Here is a 14,300-nt window from a genome sequence, read left to right on the forward strand (position 1 = left end):
GTGTTTTAGCCTTAACTGGCCCATAATGACGTCATGCGTTAAATACACCATTATGGACTCAGGCGCAGCTATAATGCCCTGCTTGGTGCTAATTCAAAGTCAAATGCAGCTTTAATAGCTTAACGCGGACTAAAATCTAAAAGTTCATAGGTTAACCATTACTTTAAAATAAACAAGTGTAAATTCAAAATTTTCAACACCCCCAACTAAATAAATAATTATGTATATCTAGGCAACGTCCATCTTGACAGCTTGACATTTGTCAATTGACACTTGAATATTATGAACCTAAGGGTTATCTAACCTTCTTTTCTACAAGAAAACTAGAAAAGAGCTGATAACTTTTAAACGGCTGAACCATTTTTTTTGGATTATAGCTAAGAACACTCTCGATCAAGCCATCTTTCAAACAAAAAAAAGTAAATTAAAATCGGTTCATTCGTTTAGGCGCTACGATGCCACAGACAGATACACAGATACACAGATACACAGACACACAGATACACAGATACACACGTCAAACTTATAACACCCCTCTTTTTGGGTCGGGGGTTAAAAAGAATATTAGCTATGCTAATCGTTGACTAATACTCCCCTTTCCCCTCCAATTAAGCGTAAAGCTTGTGCCAGGAGTGGGTACGACAATAGTGCAACGGGTGGGGTTTGAACCGCCGACCTTTCGGAATTCAGTCCGCTCCTCAACCGTTGAGCTATCGAGGCTCTAAAACTTTAAGGTTAAAATCTATAAAGCGCACTTTGATTTTCCTTGGACTTAAGTTATATTTAAAAGGAGACAGATTTATGCCAGCGTCCGTCCGTCCGTCCGTCGTGTCTGTCAAGAAACCTATAGGGTACTTCCCGTTGACCTATAATCATGGAAATTGGCAGGTAGGTAGCTCTTATAATATAAGTAAAGGAATAAATCCGAAAACCGTGAATTTGTGGTTACATCACAGAAAATAAAATTAAAATGTGTTTCAATTTTCAAAGTAACATAACTATACCAAGAGGGGTATCATATGAAAGGGCTTATACCTGTACATTCTAAAACAGATTTTTATTTATTTTTATGCATAATAACAGTTTTTGATTTATCGTGTAAAATGTCGGAAAAATACCCGAGTACGACACCCTCGGTGCGCGAGTCTGACTCGCACTTGGCCGGTTTTTTTTTTGCTCTCTCGTCTGGCTTTACAAAGATTAGCCAATGTCAAGTTTGTAGTTAGTTGTAACAAGTTAGGGAAACTATACAAGTATGGACCCCGTCTGTGCCGGCGCTCGCCGACACACGCACGGCACCCCCTTAGAGCGCTTTCCAGTCAGTTTTAACAAAAAAAAAAAACACTCCAAAAAGGCAGAGCACGCCCGCCAGCTAACACCAACACAGACGAAGTCCCCGGTTTTTTTTTACCTTATAAGTAAACTAAGGAAAACTAAATATTCATACTTGTTTAGGTTAGCTGTCAACTAATTTAGAGCGATCGATTATTATACAATACAAATAAGTACGTATGCAACGTATAATTCATTTCCTATATGTTAGAAATTGCAAAATATTAACTCTTTCACGTGTCGAATAGAAAAAGTGTTAGTAAACGGGAAAACAATTCGAGACAGTACAATTAAATTTTGATGTTACGCAAACCACACGAAATTCAACTTTATATAATTAACAATTAGAGTGGAATATCGCTTGGAGTAATTAAAACTTGTGGTCATAAAAATAATATTGATTGTGCCTTTCCGCGTTTGATAATACACCTTATGCAACACTCATTAAAGTTAAATTTCGCGTGTTGGGCAAATAACTCTCATTTTTCATAGTTGCGTGACAAAATGTGGCGTGTAGTCAAATGAAGGGTAGTAGCGATTTTAATTATCATGTTGTCAGTTTAGAAATAAGGTCGATTTTTGTTTGACAAGCGGGAATTTTTGTTCTGAAATCTTCAGAACCCTGGCAAAGGAGTTTCCGAGCCCGTTATTCAAATTTAAATCCATACTAATATTATAAATGCGAAAGTGTGTCTGTCTGTCTGTCTATCTGTCTGTCTGTCTGTCTGCTACGTTTTCACGGCCCAATCGCTGAACCAATTTTAATGAAAGGTACAGACTTGGGATACATCCCGGGGAAGGACATAGGCTATTTCTTATCCTGGAAAATCAAACAGTTCCTACGGGATTTAAAAAACCGATATCCACGCGGGCAAAGCCGCGGGCATCCTCTAGTACTTAATATTATAAATGCGAAAGTGTCTCTGTCTGTCTGTCTGCTACCTTTTCACGGCCCAAAAGTTTAGCCGATTCTGACGAAAGGTACAGAGTTAGCTTATATCCCGGGGACGGGCATAGGCTACTTTTTACCCCGGAAAATCAAAGAGTTCCCACGGGATTCCTAAAGACCCATCCGCTCAACCGATTTGTATGAAAGGTACCGAGGTAGCTTGCGTCCATGTTATTGACATAGACAACTTTTTATCCCGGAAAACCAAACAGTTCCCACGGGATTTTAAAAAACCTAAATCCACGCGGACGAAGTCGCGGGCATCCTCTAGTTCAAAATATTTTTATTCAATTAGACTTTTACAAGTACTTTTGAATCGTCAAGAGCTACCACTGGTTCGGAATGCCTTCCCTACCGAGAAGAACTAGCAAGAAACTCGGCGGTTGCTCTTTTCAAAGATTTGATATACAATATTATGCCATGTATACAAGTAATTAAATACCCGCGCATTGCTGGAGCGAGCTGCAGGTCAAATCCACGCTCTTTTATCATTTACATAATCTTCAATTGTATAATAGGCTTTTCTCAGGAGCATAGTTTTAATAGATTTTTTAAACTTGTGTAAAGGCAAGTCCAAAATTGATTGCGGAATTTTGTTATAAAAGATTATACCCATTCCCGCAAATGACTTTTGGACCTTCCTGAGGCGGAGCGTAGGAGTCGCAAGCCTGTTACATACAAAGGTAGTTTGATTCCCATTTGAATATTAACTAGTCAACTCAAAGGAACTTAGTAGATTAAGTTTTTTAACAATATTGAGTTTATACAAATGAGAATGAAACTACGTTTGTATGCAGTTTGTTGTAGGCAACTTTTTATCCCGGAAGATCAAACAGTTCCCACGGGATCTTCAAAAACCTAAATCCACGCGGACGAAGTCGCGGGCAACCTCTAGTTTTTTTTTATTTATTTTTTATTCACAATAAGCGCTTGACCACAATCACACCTGATGGAAAGTGATGGTGGTCTAAGATGGGACGCGTTTACCTAGAAGGTGCCTATTCACTCTTGTTTTAAAGATACCCGGATTGTAATTGGTAGGAAACACAGATCGCGGAAGAGTATTCCAAACCTTAGCCATGCGTATGAGGAATGAAGACGCAAAACGTTTCGTGCGTGTAGATGGAATTTCGACGACATAAGGATGGAAACTCGCCCGACGTCTTGCGGTTCGGTGGTAAAATGGTGGTAAAATCCTCTAGTGTTACCATAAAGCGCCCCGTCTAGTGGAACATTTATATCACTGTCGTCACGTGATCATCACATCATTCATCACAACATAAACGACAATAATTTTTCACAACACTTCCACCATTAAAGTGAAACTTTTAGCGATTGTCTTGCGATTATTTGCTAAGAAAAGTTATTCTCACGGATTCAATTGATTTAAAAGAGTTGAAATTTCCGGCAACAGTAGCCAATTAGCGCTCTAGAGCTCTTGTGCACTGACCCGATTGAATTTGAGAAAATCGATCGAGAAAATTTAGTTGTGGAATCCAAGAAAATGTTACGAAGTCGTGGGCATAAGCTAGTATGTAATGTTATGTTTTTAACCCCCGACCCAAAAAGATGGGTGTTATAAGTTTGACGTGTGTCTGTGTATCTGTCTGTGGCATCGTAGCTCCTAAACGAATGAACCGATTTTAATTTAGTTTTTTTTTATTTGAAAGGTGGCTTGATGAAGAGTGTTCTTAGCTATAATCCAAGAAAATCGGTTCAGCCATTCGAAACTTATCAGCTCTTTTCTAGTTACTGTAATCTTCACTTGTCAGGGGTGTTATAAATTTTAATTTACACTTGTTCTATTTTTGTTTTACATTTCGTTTATTTTTTGCGTACAATTAAGAAAACAGCTCTCAACGCGTTGTGGTCGCTATAAAATTCGTGTTATGGTTTTTATGAAGACTCCCACGACGCATAGTGGCAATCACAGAAAGGCCACATAGCGAAATTCGTATCGTGTCTATCATGCTAGGTACTAACCTCTCCTTCCGCATTACAACTCGTCTAAAGAGAACGAAATTTCGACTCTAAATGGTTTAACAGGGCTCTCTCTGTCACTTACTCCATACAATCGTAGTCCCAATTTCATTTGAATATTAAGCAACCAAAATCCATGAAATTTTGCAGACATATTCTAGAAACTAATATCTGTGCTTGTGGTGTTTTAGATTTTTCTAAAAATATGTAGCTTTAAAATTACAGGGGCTCAAAGATTTGTAGGTATGTGAATTTTTAAGACCGCGTAACTTTGAAACCGAATATTTTAACGGAAATCTGGAAAACCACAGGCATATAGATATTAGTTCCCGGAACGTTTCTACAAAATTCCATTGAGTATGATTGGTTAGTATTCCAATGTATTCCAATGAGAGACGAACTACGTTTGTATGGAGCGAGTGACGGAGAGACCCCTCTTAATTAATTAACGTGATAATAACTAGGATGGATAGTTACTAGATTACTATCAATAAATAAATAAATAACTAAATATCCTTTGTTCAGCCAAAAAACAAAATAATGTAAAAAAAATACAAGTCTCGGGGAACAAAGAGTCAATCAATGTTTATGCTTCCTGGTTCCCCGAGACCCAGGTACCCACTTCTTGAAACTAGCTAATTATCTATTTTGGCTGAACGACTACTTTTCTTTCTTTTTCTTTTTTCTTTTATTTGTATAAAAAGTATGATAGCCATGGCTACTTCCCTTTCCCCTCCAACTAAGCGTAAAGCTTGTGCTAAGAATTTGTACGACAATTAGTGCAACGGGTGTGCAGTTTGAACCAAACATCTTTCGGATTTGAGTCCAATGCTTTAACCGTTGAGCTATTGAGGCTTTAACGATTCCTTACTTATTTATTTACTTAGATGATGCCAGCGACTTCGTCTGCGTGGTTTTAGGTTTTGAAAAACCTCATGGAAACTCTTTGCTTTTCCGGGATAAAGAGTTGCCTATATCAATTTCCGGGACGCACGCTAACTCTACACCTTTTATACAAATCGGTTAAACGGATGGACCTTTGAGAATCCTGTGGGAACTCTTTGATTTGCGGGATAAAAAGTAGCCTATGTCCGTCCCCGGGATGTAAGCTAACTCTGTACTAAACATAAAAATCGATTAAACTATTGGGCCGTGAAATGCTAGCACACAGACAGACAGATACACTTTCACATTTATTATATGTATGGATTAGATTTCGTGCTAGATTACTTAGCTGTTTATTTTCAAAAAACTCACCTCTTTCCGAAAAAGCGTCAGTTCCGGAAGAAATATCCTGTAGAGTCTGTTCCTCCGCTCCGATCTCATTTCCGGAACTTGGTTCACGAAACACAACATTGTCATTGAAGTTCGGACCACCGTGCGAGTTCGTTTGTACGGAATTTACGGGGTTTACGGGGTTTACGGAACTTGCCGGGCTCACCGCGTTTACGGAATTCGAACCACTTTCCGGAGTATACGGAAACACTACACGAGGACTCCGCGCCTTCCAACCGTTATTCAAAACGTTCGGTCCGTAAAAACCCGTCCGCGGCGGAGCGTACGCTTGGTACGGGTCAAAACCGAAACTCGGCGCGTACGGACGACTGAACCTGCCTTGGTAAAACTTTGGGAAACTCGGCCGCAGCCTTTGCAACTCGTAAAACCTTTCATTACCATCAATTTTCAAATCCGTATCCGGCGAAGTGAATTCGTAATCCGTTGAATCATCAAACTTGATCTTTGAGTCGAATTTTTGCGTTAAATCAATCTCACCTAGACCTATTGGCGTGTTTTTTTCTTCGTCGTCAAGGAAGAGGATGCGTGAGTATTTTCTACGGGTTTTTGGGATAAACATGGGATATGTTCTGGGTTTTTGGTATAGGGTAAGAGCGCGGCTTGGTTCGCCGACTGCATACGACGCGGCTATGAGTAAAAACACTTTCCAACCGTTGGCAAGCATATTAGAACGGTCACTGACATGCACTCTTCATAAATTCACTTTCATTTTCCTTTTTTCAACGCGGTGTTTTACTTCACACTTTTTTTGACAAACTTTTTTTATTGTTGATTTTTTTTTTGTCATGAAATTGTCATTGTTTTTTTCCCCGCGCGTGTTGGTAAGACGGGTATGGAATACGGACTGACTGAGAATACGGCCCCCACTTTTGAGTCAGTGGTTCTTACGTAAAGGTAGAGTCGTGAGGTTTTACGTAACCCGTTCGTGATAGCGTTGCTTGGCAACCGTGTTTTGGGAGTGACGTCATTTTTGGATTATCCGGGTTAGAATTATTTCTGGTTATTCTTTTGGATGTTTTAGAGCCCTTGATTTATCTGTTACTAGCTGATACCCGCGACTTCGTTCGCGTGGATGTAGGTTTTTTAAAATTCCCGTGGGAACTCTTTGATTTTCCGGGATAAAAAGTAGCCTATGTACTAATCCAGGGTATAATCTATCTCCGTTCTTTTCAGCCCAATCCGTCCAGTAGTTTTTGCGTGAAGGTGTAACAAACATACACACACACACACACATACAAACTTTCTCCTTTATAATATTAGTGTGATTCATGGTATAGGCACCTATTTAAGACTCCAACTGAAAACCAGTGCTGCAGATTGTTGCAGCATGATGCTGTGTGGGAGACCTATTAGTATAATATAAATTGGTCACACATAACATTTTAACTTAACAAGTGTAAATTAAAAATTTATAACACCCCCGACAAGTGAAGGTTACAGTAACTAGAAAAGTGCTGATAACTTTCAAACCGCTGAATCGATTTTCTTGGATTATAGCTAAGAACACTCTCGATCAAGCCACCTTTCAAACACAAAAAAAAATCGGTTCATTAGTTTAGGAACTACGATGCCACAGACAGATAAACAGATACACACGTCAAACTTATAACACCCCTCTTTTTGGGTCGGGGGTTAAAAATGAATGACGGAGCAATTCACAAAAAACAAATAACTCTCATTTCACAAACAACGTTTGGCAAAATCAATCATTTATTCGTTCATCGTTATAAAACTTCTGGTTCTACAAATAATTCACTTACCAAACAAATTGTCGTAAAGTATCGTTTGACAAACAATTGATTTCATAATCATGTTAGTTAGTAAAACATCATATACTTACTTCGTGCATAATCCGACTCGGATGGGTTAGCCCACCCAACCCCAAACTCTAAATTCACGATTTATTTGTTGAAATAATCCATACTAATATTAAAAAGGCGAAAGTGTGTCTGTCTGTCTGTCTGTGCTACCTTTTCACGGCCCAACAGTTTAACCGATTCTGACGAAATTTCGTACAGGGTTAGCTTATATCCCGGGGACGGACATAGGCTGCTTTTTATCCCGGAAAATCAAATATTTCCCACGGGATCTTTAAAAACCTAAATCCACGCGGATGAAGTCGCGGGCATCCTTTAGTAAATTTATAAATCATATTTTAACATTGAGGGCATCTCTTTAGGATATTACACGAAAATCTCCCCTAACCAAATAAAAACCATGAAATTGATATAACAGGTTGCATCTAAATTTTGACCGTTTCGATGGCACAAACAGACAAACTTTCTTCAAGATTTCATTTAAAAGTATTCTAAACACAAGCGCCATCTATAACTGTTTTCATATAAAATTCTCCGTCAAAGCCTTTCTCTAACGCCTTCAAAAAGGCTTAAATACGTAGAATCTATACGTAGAGTATTAATGTTGTGCTTAGAGTATAGATGGCGTTGATTCAATATTTGCGTTCCATACAAAAGACTTCAACGAGCTTGAGGCGCTTCATAAATATTATTTTCTAACAAGTGTAAATTAAAAATTTATAACACCCCCGACAAGTGAAGGTTACAGTAACTAGAAAAGAGCTGATAACTTTCAAACGGCTGAACCGATTTTCTTGGACTATTCCGCGCCTACGATTCAAAGTATCTGACAATCTGAGTTTTTCAAAACATCATTTTCAAATAAATAATTATGTATCTAGGCAACGTCCATCTTGACACCTTGACATTTGTCAATTGACATAATATTATGAACCTAACGGTTATCCAACCTTCTTTTCTACAAGTAAACTAGAAAAGAGCTGATAACTCTTAAACGGCTGAACCAATTTTTTTGGATTATAGCTAAGAACACTCTCGATCAAGCCACCTTTCAAACAAAAAAAAGTAAATTAAAATCGGTTCATTCGTTTAGGCGCTACGATGCCACAGACAGATACACAGATACACACGTCAAACTTATAACACCCCTCTTTTTGGGTTGGGGGTTAAAAATCATACCATATTTTCCACTACTATTTTTTTCGCACACAATACAACTACCTTGGCCAAATAATTCAATTAGGCAGAATCAATTTCGACGAGGAAGCCAACAGGAGAATTCGGCTAGGTTGGGCAGCTTTTGAAAAATTAAGTCAAGTCTTCTCATCGTCAATTCCTCAATGAAAACAAAAGTCTTCAACCAGTGTGTCCTTCACATCCTCACCTATGGGGCTGAAACGTGGACGCTGACAAATGGCCTTGTTCACAAATTCAAAGTTGCTCAGCGAGCTATGGAGAGGGTTATCTTAGGAGTTTCCCTGAGGGATAAGATCCGAAATGAGGAGATCCGCAGGAGAACCAAGGTCACTGACATAGCCCAAACTATTAGCAAGCTGAAGTGGCAGTGGGCAGGCCATGCCTGTCGTAGAGGCGATGGCCGTTGGAGCCGGAAAGACCGCGTATAAGCAAGCGTAGTGTGGGACGGCCTCCAGCACGATGGACCGACGATATAAAGCGGCTGGCGGGAAGTGGCTGGATGAGGAAGGCTGAGGACCGGGTGTGGTGGCGCTCTATAGGGAAGGCCTATGTCCAACAGTGGATGTCCACAGGCTGATGATGATGATGATGATTTTTTTGTGCCAAAGTCAGCCTGGCTGTTCAGTGTAGAAATGCAGCCAGTATTCTAGATAAGGGTTCCGTTTTTCCTTTTGAGGTACGGAACCCTAAAAAAAGATAAAATGCTTGGGTAGAAAAGGCTAATGGATATAACATCGCACCGGTTCGGTTTTCACTTTACTGTGGCCCACTTTTGACCGCCATTTTGATAATTATGTAATATGGCGCCAAAAAACCGCCTTCAAATTATTACCCACTTGGTTAAAACTTTTTCGTGGGAATGAGTCAATATCCGTGTGAATATGTGTGTCCGTGTGTGTGTATTTTTTTATTGTGATACAAGTTAGCCCTTGACTGCTATCTCACCTGATGGTAAGTGGCGATAGCGGGCTAACCTGGAAAAAGTATGGCAGTTTCATTAAACCCATACCTTTGATCGTTTTTATTTGTATTTTATTATTCATTATAAGCAAGCGTTTGACCACAATCACACCTAATGAAAAGTAATGATGTGACCTATAAGATGGAACACATTTCTACACTGCATCGTACTGGAACGCTAAATTGCTTGGCGGCACGGCTTTGCCGGTAGGGTGGTAACTAGCCACGGCCGAAGCCTCCCACCAGATCAGAAATTATAAAATTCCAAAACCCCGCTGGGAATCGAACCCGGGACCCCCACTAATAACACCACAACGCTTACCATTGGGTATTCAGAGGTGCTTACCCAGAATCAAACTCCCAACCTCACGCAATGGAAGGCTGACGTCTGAAGAGGTGCATACATTGGATACTAATATTTATGAGGATATCTCTGATTAGAGAACATACTCTCTAATTATACCTTCCAAGTGTGAGTCGGGCCTCGCTCTCTTAGGGTTCCGTACATATAATTATGTTCTGGTCGAAGCTTACAAACTATTTTATGAATCGTTGTTTTCAGCACCTATTATTTTAATACAACTCATTCAACTCAAATCATTTTTAACCCCCGACCCAAAAAGAGGGGTGTTATAAGTTTGACGTGTGTATCTGTGTATCTGTCTGTGGCATCGTAGCTTCTAAACTAATGAACCGATTTTAATTTAGTTTTTTTTGTTTGAAAGTTGGCTTGATCGAGAGTGTTCTTAGCTATAATCCAAGAAAATCGGTTCTGACGTTTGAAAGTTATCAGCTCTTTTCTAGTTACTGTAACCTTCACTTGTCAGGAGTGTTATAAATTTTTAATTTACACCTTGATTTACACTTGTCATTCAAAGAGTAGAACTACTCACTTAGTAGGTAGTTAGTTGTTAGTACTCCTTTGATGGTCAAAATTGTTAGATTTCTAGTGGAGATGATTAATTACGTAAACTTAAATCTAAAGCTACCAGGGTTCAAAACGCGCCCAGGTCTACAGTATATAATATATGCTACCTACATAACATAGCAAAATTTTATGCTCTTAACTACTTCGTTTAGTTTTTGATATAGGCCCCGTCACAAAAATAGACTGACATATTTGACGGTCCCCTATTTCTTTATTTTTTCAGATAAAAAAGATTAAAAAATACATTCGTACTCTACCACCCAATGAGCTCTAGAAAATGATACCTGATGTGCTAGAAGAAAAAAATTCAGCTTATTTTTCATGTATGGGAGCCCATGCGAGAAAAATAATTCAATTGAATTTCTAATTTAATATTCGTTTTTGGGTCAACGTCTTCAAATACCAAAATTTCAGGGTCATTTCGTCTACAACTAGAGACGTATGACACGCGGACAGACAGACATAACAGTTTCATTAATAGAGAAATAAGAGCCTCGATAGCTCAATTGTTGAGGAGCGGACTGAATTCCGAAAGGTCGGCGGTTCAAACCCCACCCGTTGCACTATTGTCGTACCCACTCCTGGCACAAGCTTTACGCTTAATTGGAGGGGAAAGGGGAGTATTACTCATGATTAGTATGGCTAATATTCTTAAAAAAAGGGCTACGTTTTACTCTACGGGACCCTAAAAATCGAAAGCATATGACTCTTTCCCGTCCTACATACCTCGCCTATCAAAGTCATTCGATTAAACTTATCATTAAATTTTTCCTCGACTGCATACTTTCTGATACGGCCCAAACATTAATCCGTTAAGGCCTTGGTCGAATAAAACGTGCGACGGCAAAGCTACGAGCCATATTGAAAGCTCGACAGTAGTTCTTACAGACTCGACTTAACATCAGACTTATATTATAAAAGGGAAAGTTTATGTATGTCCTCGAATACAACAAGATAAAGAAAGAGTACACCGTCGCACCTCTGCCCCTATGTTGCAGGTGGTAGGGTACCCTAGGAACGATGCTAGAACTCTGCTGGTAAGACCTGGAATGAAAATTTCTTGATGTTGTGTCGTTAATATTATTGAAAATCACACTAATATTATAAAGGCGAAAATGTGTGTGTATGTGTGTGTGTGTATGTGTGTATGCTTGCTACTCCTTCATGCAAAAACTACTAGACCGATTTGACTGAAATTAGGAATGGAGATAGATAATATCCTGGATTATCACATCCGTAAGTTACTTTTTATCCCGAAAAATCAAAAAGATTCCACGGGATTTCGAAAAACCTAAATCCACGCGGATGACATCGCGGGCATCGGCTAGTAAGAAGTGTTTTTATACAATATTTTTGTATAATTGCAAATCAAAAAAATTCTTTTGTAGCTATATTGTCCCCACAAACACATGGACATGTTTTCGTCGCGCGTCGGCTACGACCAAGTCTTTAAAGCGTAGGATTCGCTTCTGTCACGCATCGTAAATGTGAATAAGGCCTCACTCAAGCTGTAAAAATCGCGAAACCGTAGAACCGGCCTTCGAGTCGCGACCAGTTTTGAGAAAACAGTCCAACTCCAAACGTCAGTCGCTACTGACGGCTCAAACTACAAACCTTCTATTTATATTTTAATCCAATTCCCGGCTAATTCAAATTCCGAACGCATTACATCTGTCACGTTTAGGTTCTTTATCGTGTCGTTTTTTGTCTCAAGGGTTTTTTATAGTGTCGCGATCGTTTGTTTTAATTAAATGGTGTTTTGTTTCTGAAAATTGTTTGTGATTTAGTTATTGTGAAGTGAAAGTGTTTTTAGATCTAAAAGTGAAAGGCGCAGAGGTGAGTTAAATCCTCAAAGCCTGTTTTCGCCGTTTAATTAATGGTTGTAAGCAGATGACATTAGTGGCCTACTTTTGTCAGCTTTCCTTAGTCGCTTTTGAGATGATTAAATTGAGAGGAGTTTATTCGTAGCGCGTCCCTGACAAACGTAGATTGGCTCTCATTTGAAAATTTAAACATTCAAAGCATCAATCAAAGCCTCAATTTAATAGGGTTCCGTAACTCAAAAGGAAAAAGGAACTCTTATAGGATCACTTCGTTGTCTGTCTGTCCGACTGTCGTGTCTGTCAAGAAAACATGTAGGGTCCTTCCCGTTGACTTAGAATCATGAAAGGGAGGTAGGTAGGTCTTATAGCAAAACTAAAGGAAAAAATCCGAAAACCATGAATTTGTGAAATCACTAAAAAAAATGTGTTCATGAAGAAATAAATAATAATAATTAGTATTTTCAATATTCAAAGTAAGATTACTAAACCAAGTACTAAATCATATGAAAGGGCTTTACCTATACATTCTAAAACAGATTTTTATCTATTTTTATACATAATATATTCAAATCTATCGTGCAAAATGTCGGAAAAAAAATACCCGAGTACGGAACCTTCGGCACGCGAGTGTGACTCGCATTTGGCCAGTACTTTTTACTTACAGTCGTATTCCTCATTGTTGAGGTCGTAACCCCTTTCCATTAAACCTGTAAGGGTAGAGTTCTCTTGGGATAATAATGCAGTGGGTTCCCAGATCCTTCCGCATACAAATCGACTAATAAAATGAGATTTATTAGGTTAATTTACAGTTGTTATCAGATGTTAGTGATAATAACCAGGACCCGACGGCTTAGCGAGGGAAATGAAAAGAACAAATTCGGATCTCCAAAATCGGTCACCAATCCAGTTACCGACATGGGTTAACGTTGCTTAACAATCGCAATCGATTGATATGCGTTGTCTCTACATGTCCCTCAAGCCGCAATAGCTCAACGATTAAATGAGTGGACTGAAATCCAAAAGGTTGCCAGTTCAAACTCCACACCCGTTTCACTATTGTCCTATTTCAATACCCGCGACTTCGTTCGCGTGGATGTAGGTTTTTTTAAATTCCCGTGGAAACTCTTTGATTTTCCGGGATAAAAAGTAGCCTATGTGTTTATCCACATATAATCTATCTCCATTCTAAATTTCAGCCCAATCCGTCCAGTAGTTTTTGCGTGAAGGAGTAACAAACATACATACACACACACACACACACACCTACAAACTTTCGCCTTTATAATATTAGTGTGATGTCATAAAAATATAATGAATATGAGTAACCTTAAATTCGCGGTGTTCGGATTTATTCCTTTACTTGTGCTATAAGACCTACTTACCTGCCAAGTTTCATGATTCATGGTCAACGGGAAGTACCCTATAGGTTTTCTTGACAGACACGACGGATGGACAGATGGACGGACAGACAGACAGACAACAAAGTGATCCTATAAGCCATAAGGGATCCATTTTTCCTTTTGAGGTATGGATAATAAAAATCATGGTATTTTAAATTTATTTCTTTAATAATGAGTTCTAGCCTCTACTTAGTTCGCACATTACGTAGAAAGCTAAAAAAGATAACTTGAAAGACAGAAATCTTTCACTCTTCAACTGATTACTCATTTATTTACATTACAAAGACTTTTTAAAATACCTTTCAGAAACTTTTACTAAGCATTGTAATGACCAACGTAGCGTCCCATACGTATATAATAATAATTGGACGATTTCAATGAATCGATATACAATGAATAGATTTTGAAAATTTGAAAGTAGGGGAGCTCCCCTATACCACCTATTTATGAACAAGTGTAAATTAAAAATTTTCAACACCCCCGACCAGTGAAGGTTACTGTAACTAGAAAAGAGCTGATAATTTTCAAACGGCTGAACCGATTTTCTTTGACTATTCCGCGCCTACGATCCAAAGTATCTGAGTTTTCCAAAACATCATTTTCAAATAAATAATTATG

General features: G+C 38.7%; 1 protein-coding gene across 1 annotated transcript in view; it reads right to left on the minus strand.

The window, feature by feature from the left end:
- The window catches only part of LOC123879208 (serine proteinase stubble-like), a 51,677-nt gene extending 45,363 nt beyond the window's left edge, over positions 1 to 6,314 (minus strand). Inside the window, exon 1 of the mRNA XM_045926814.1 lies at positions 5,519 to 6,314. Within this exon, the coding sequence (XP_045782770.1) occupies positions 5,519 to 6,221 (703 nt within the window). The 5' untranslated portion in view covers positions 6,222 to 6,314. The remainder of the gene's footprint in view (positions 1 to 5,518) is intronic.
- Positions 6,315 to 14,300: the final 7,986 nt, after the last annotated feature.

Source organism: Maniola jurtina, chromosome 27, assembly GCF_905333055.1.
Source record: "Maniola jurtina chromosome 27, ilManJurt1.1, whole genome shotgun sequence".
Lineage (NCBI taxonomy): Eukaryota > Metazoa > Arthropoda > Insecta > Lepidoptera > Nymphalidae > Maniola > Maniola jurtina.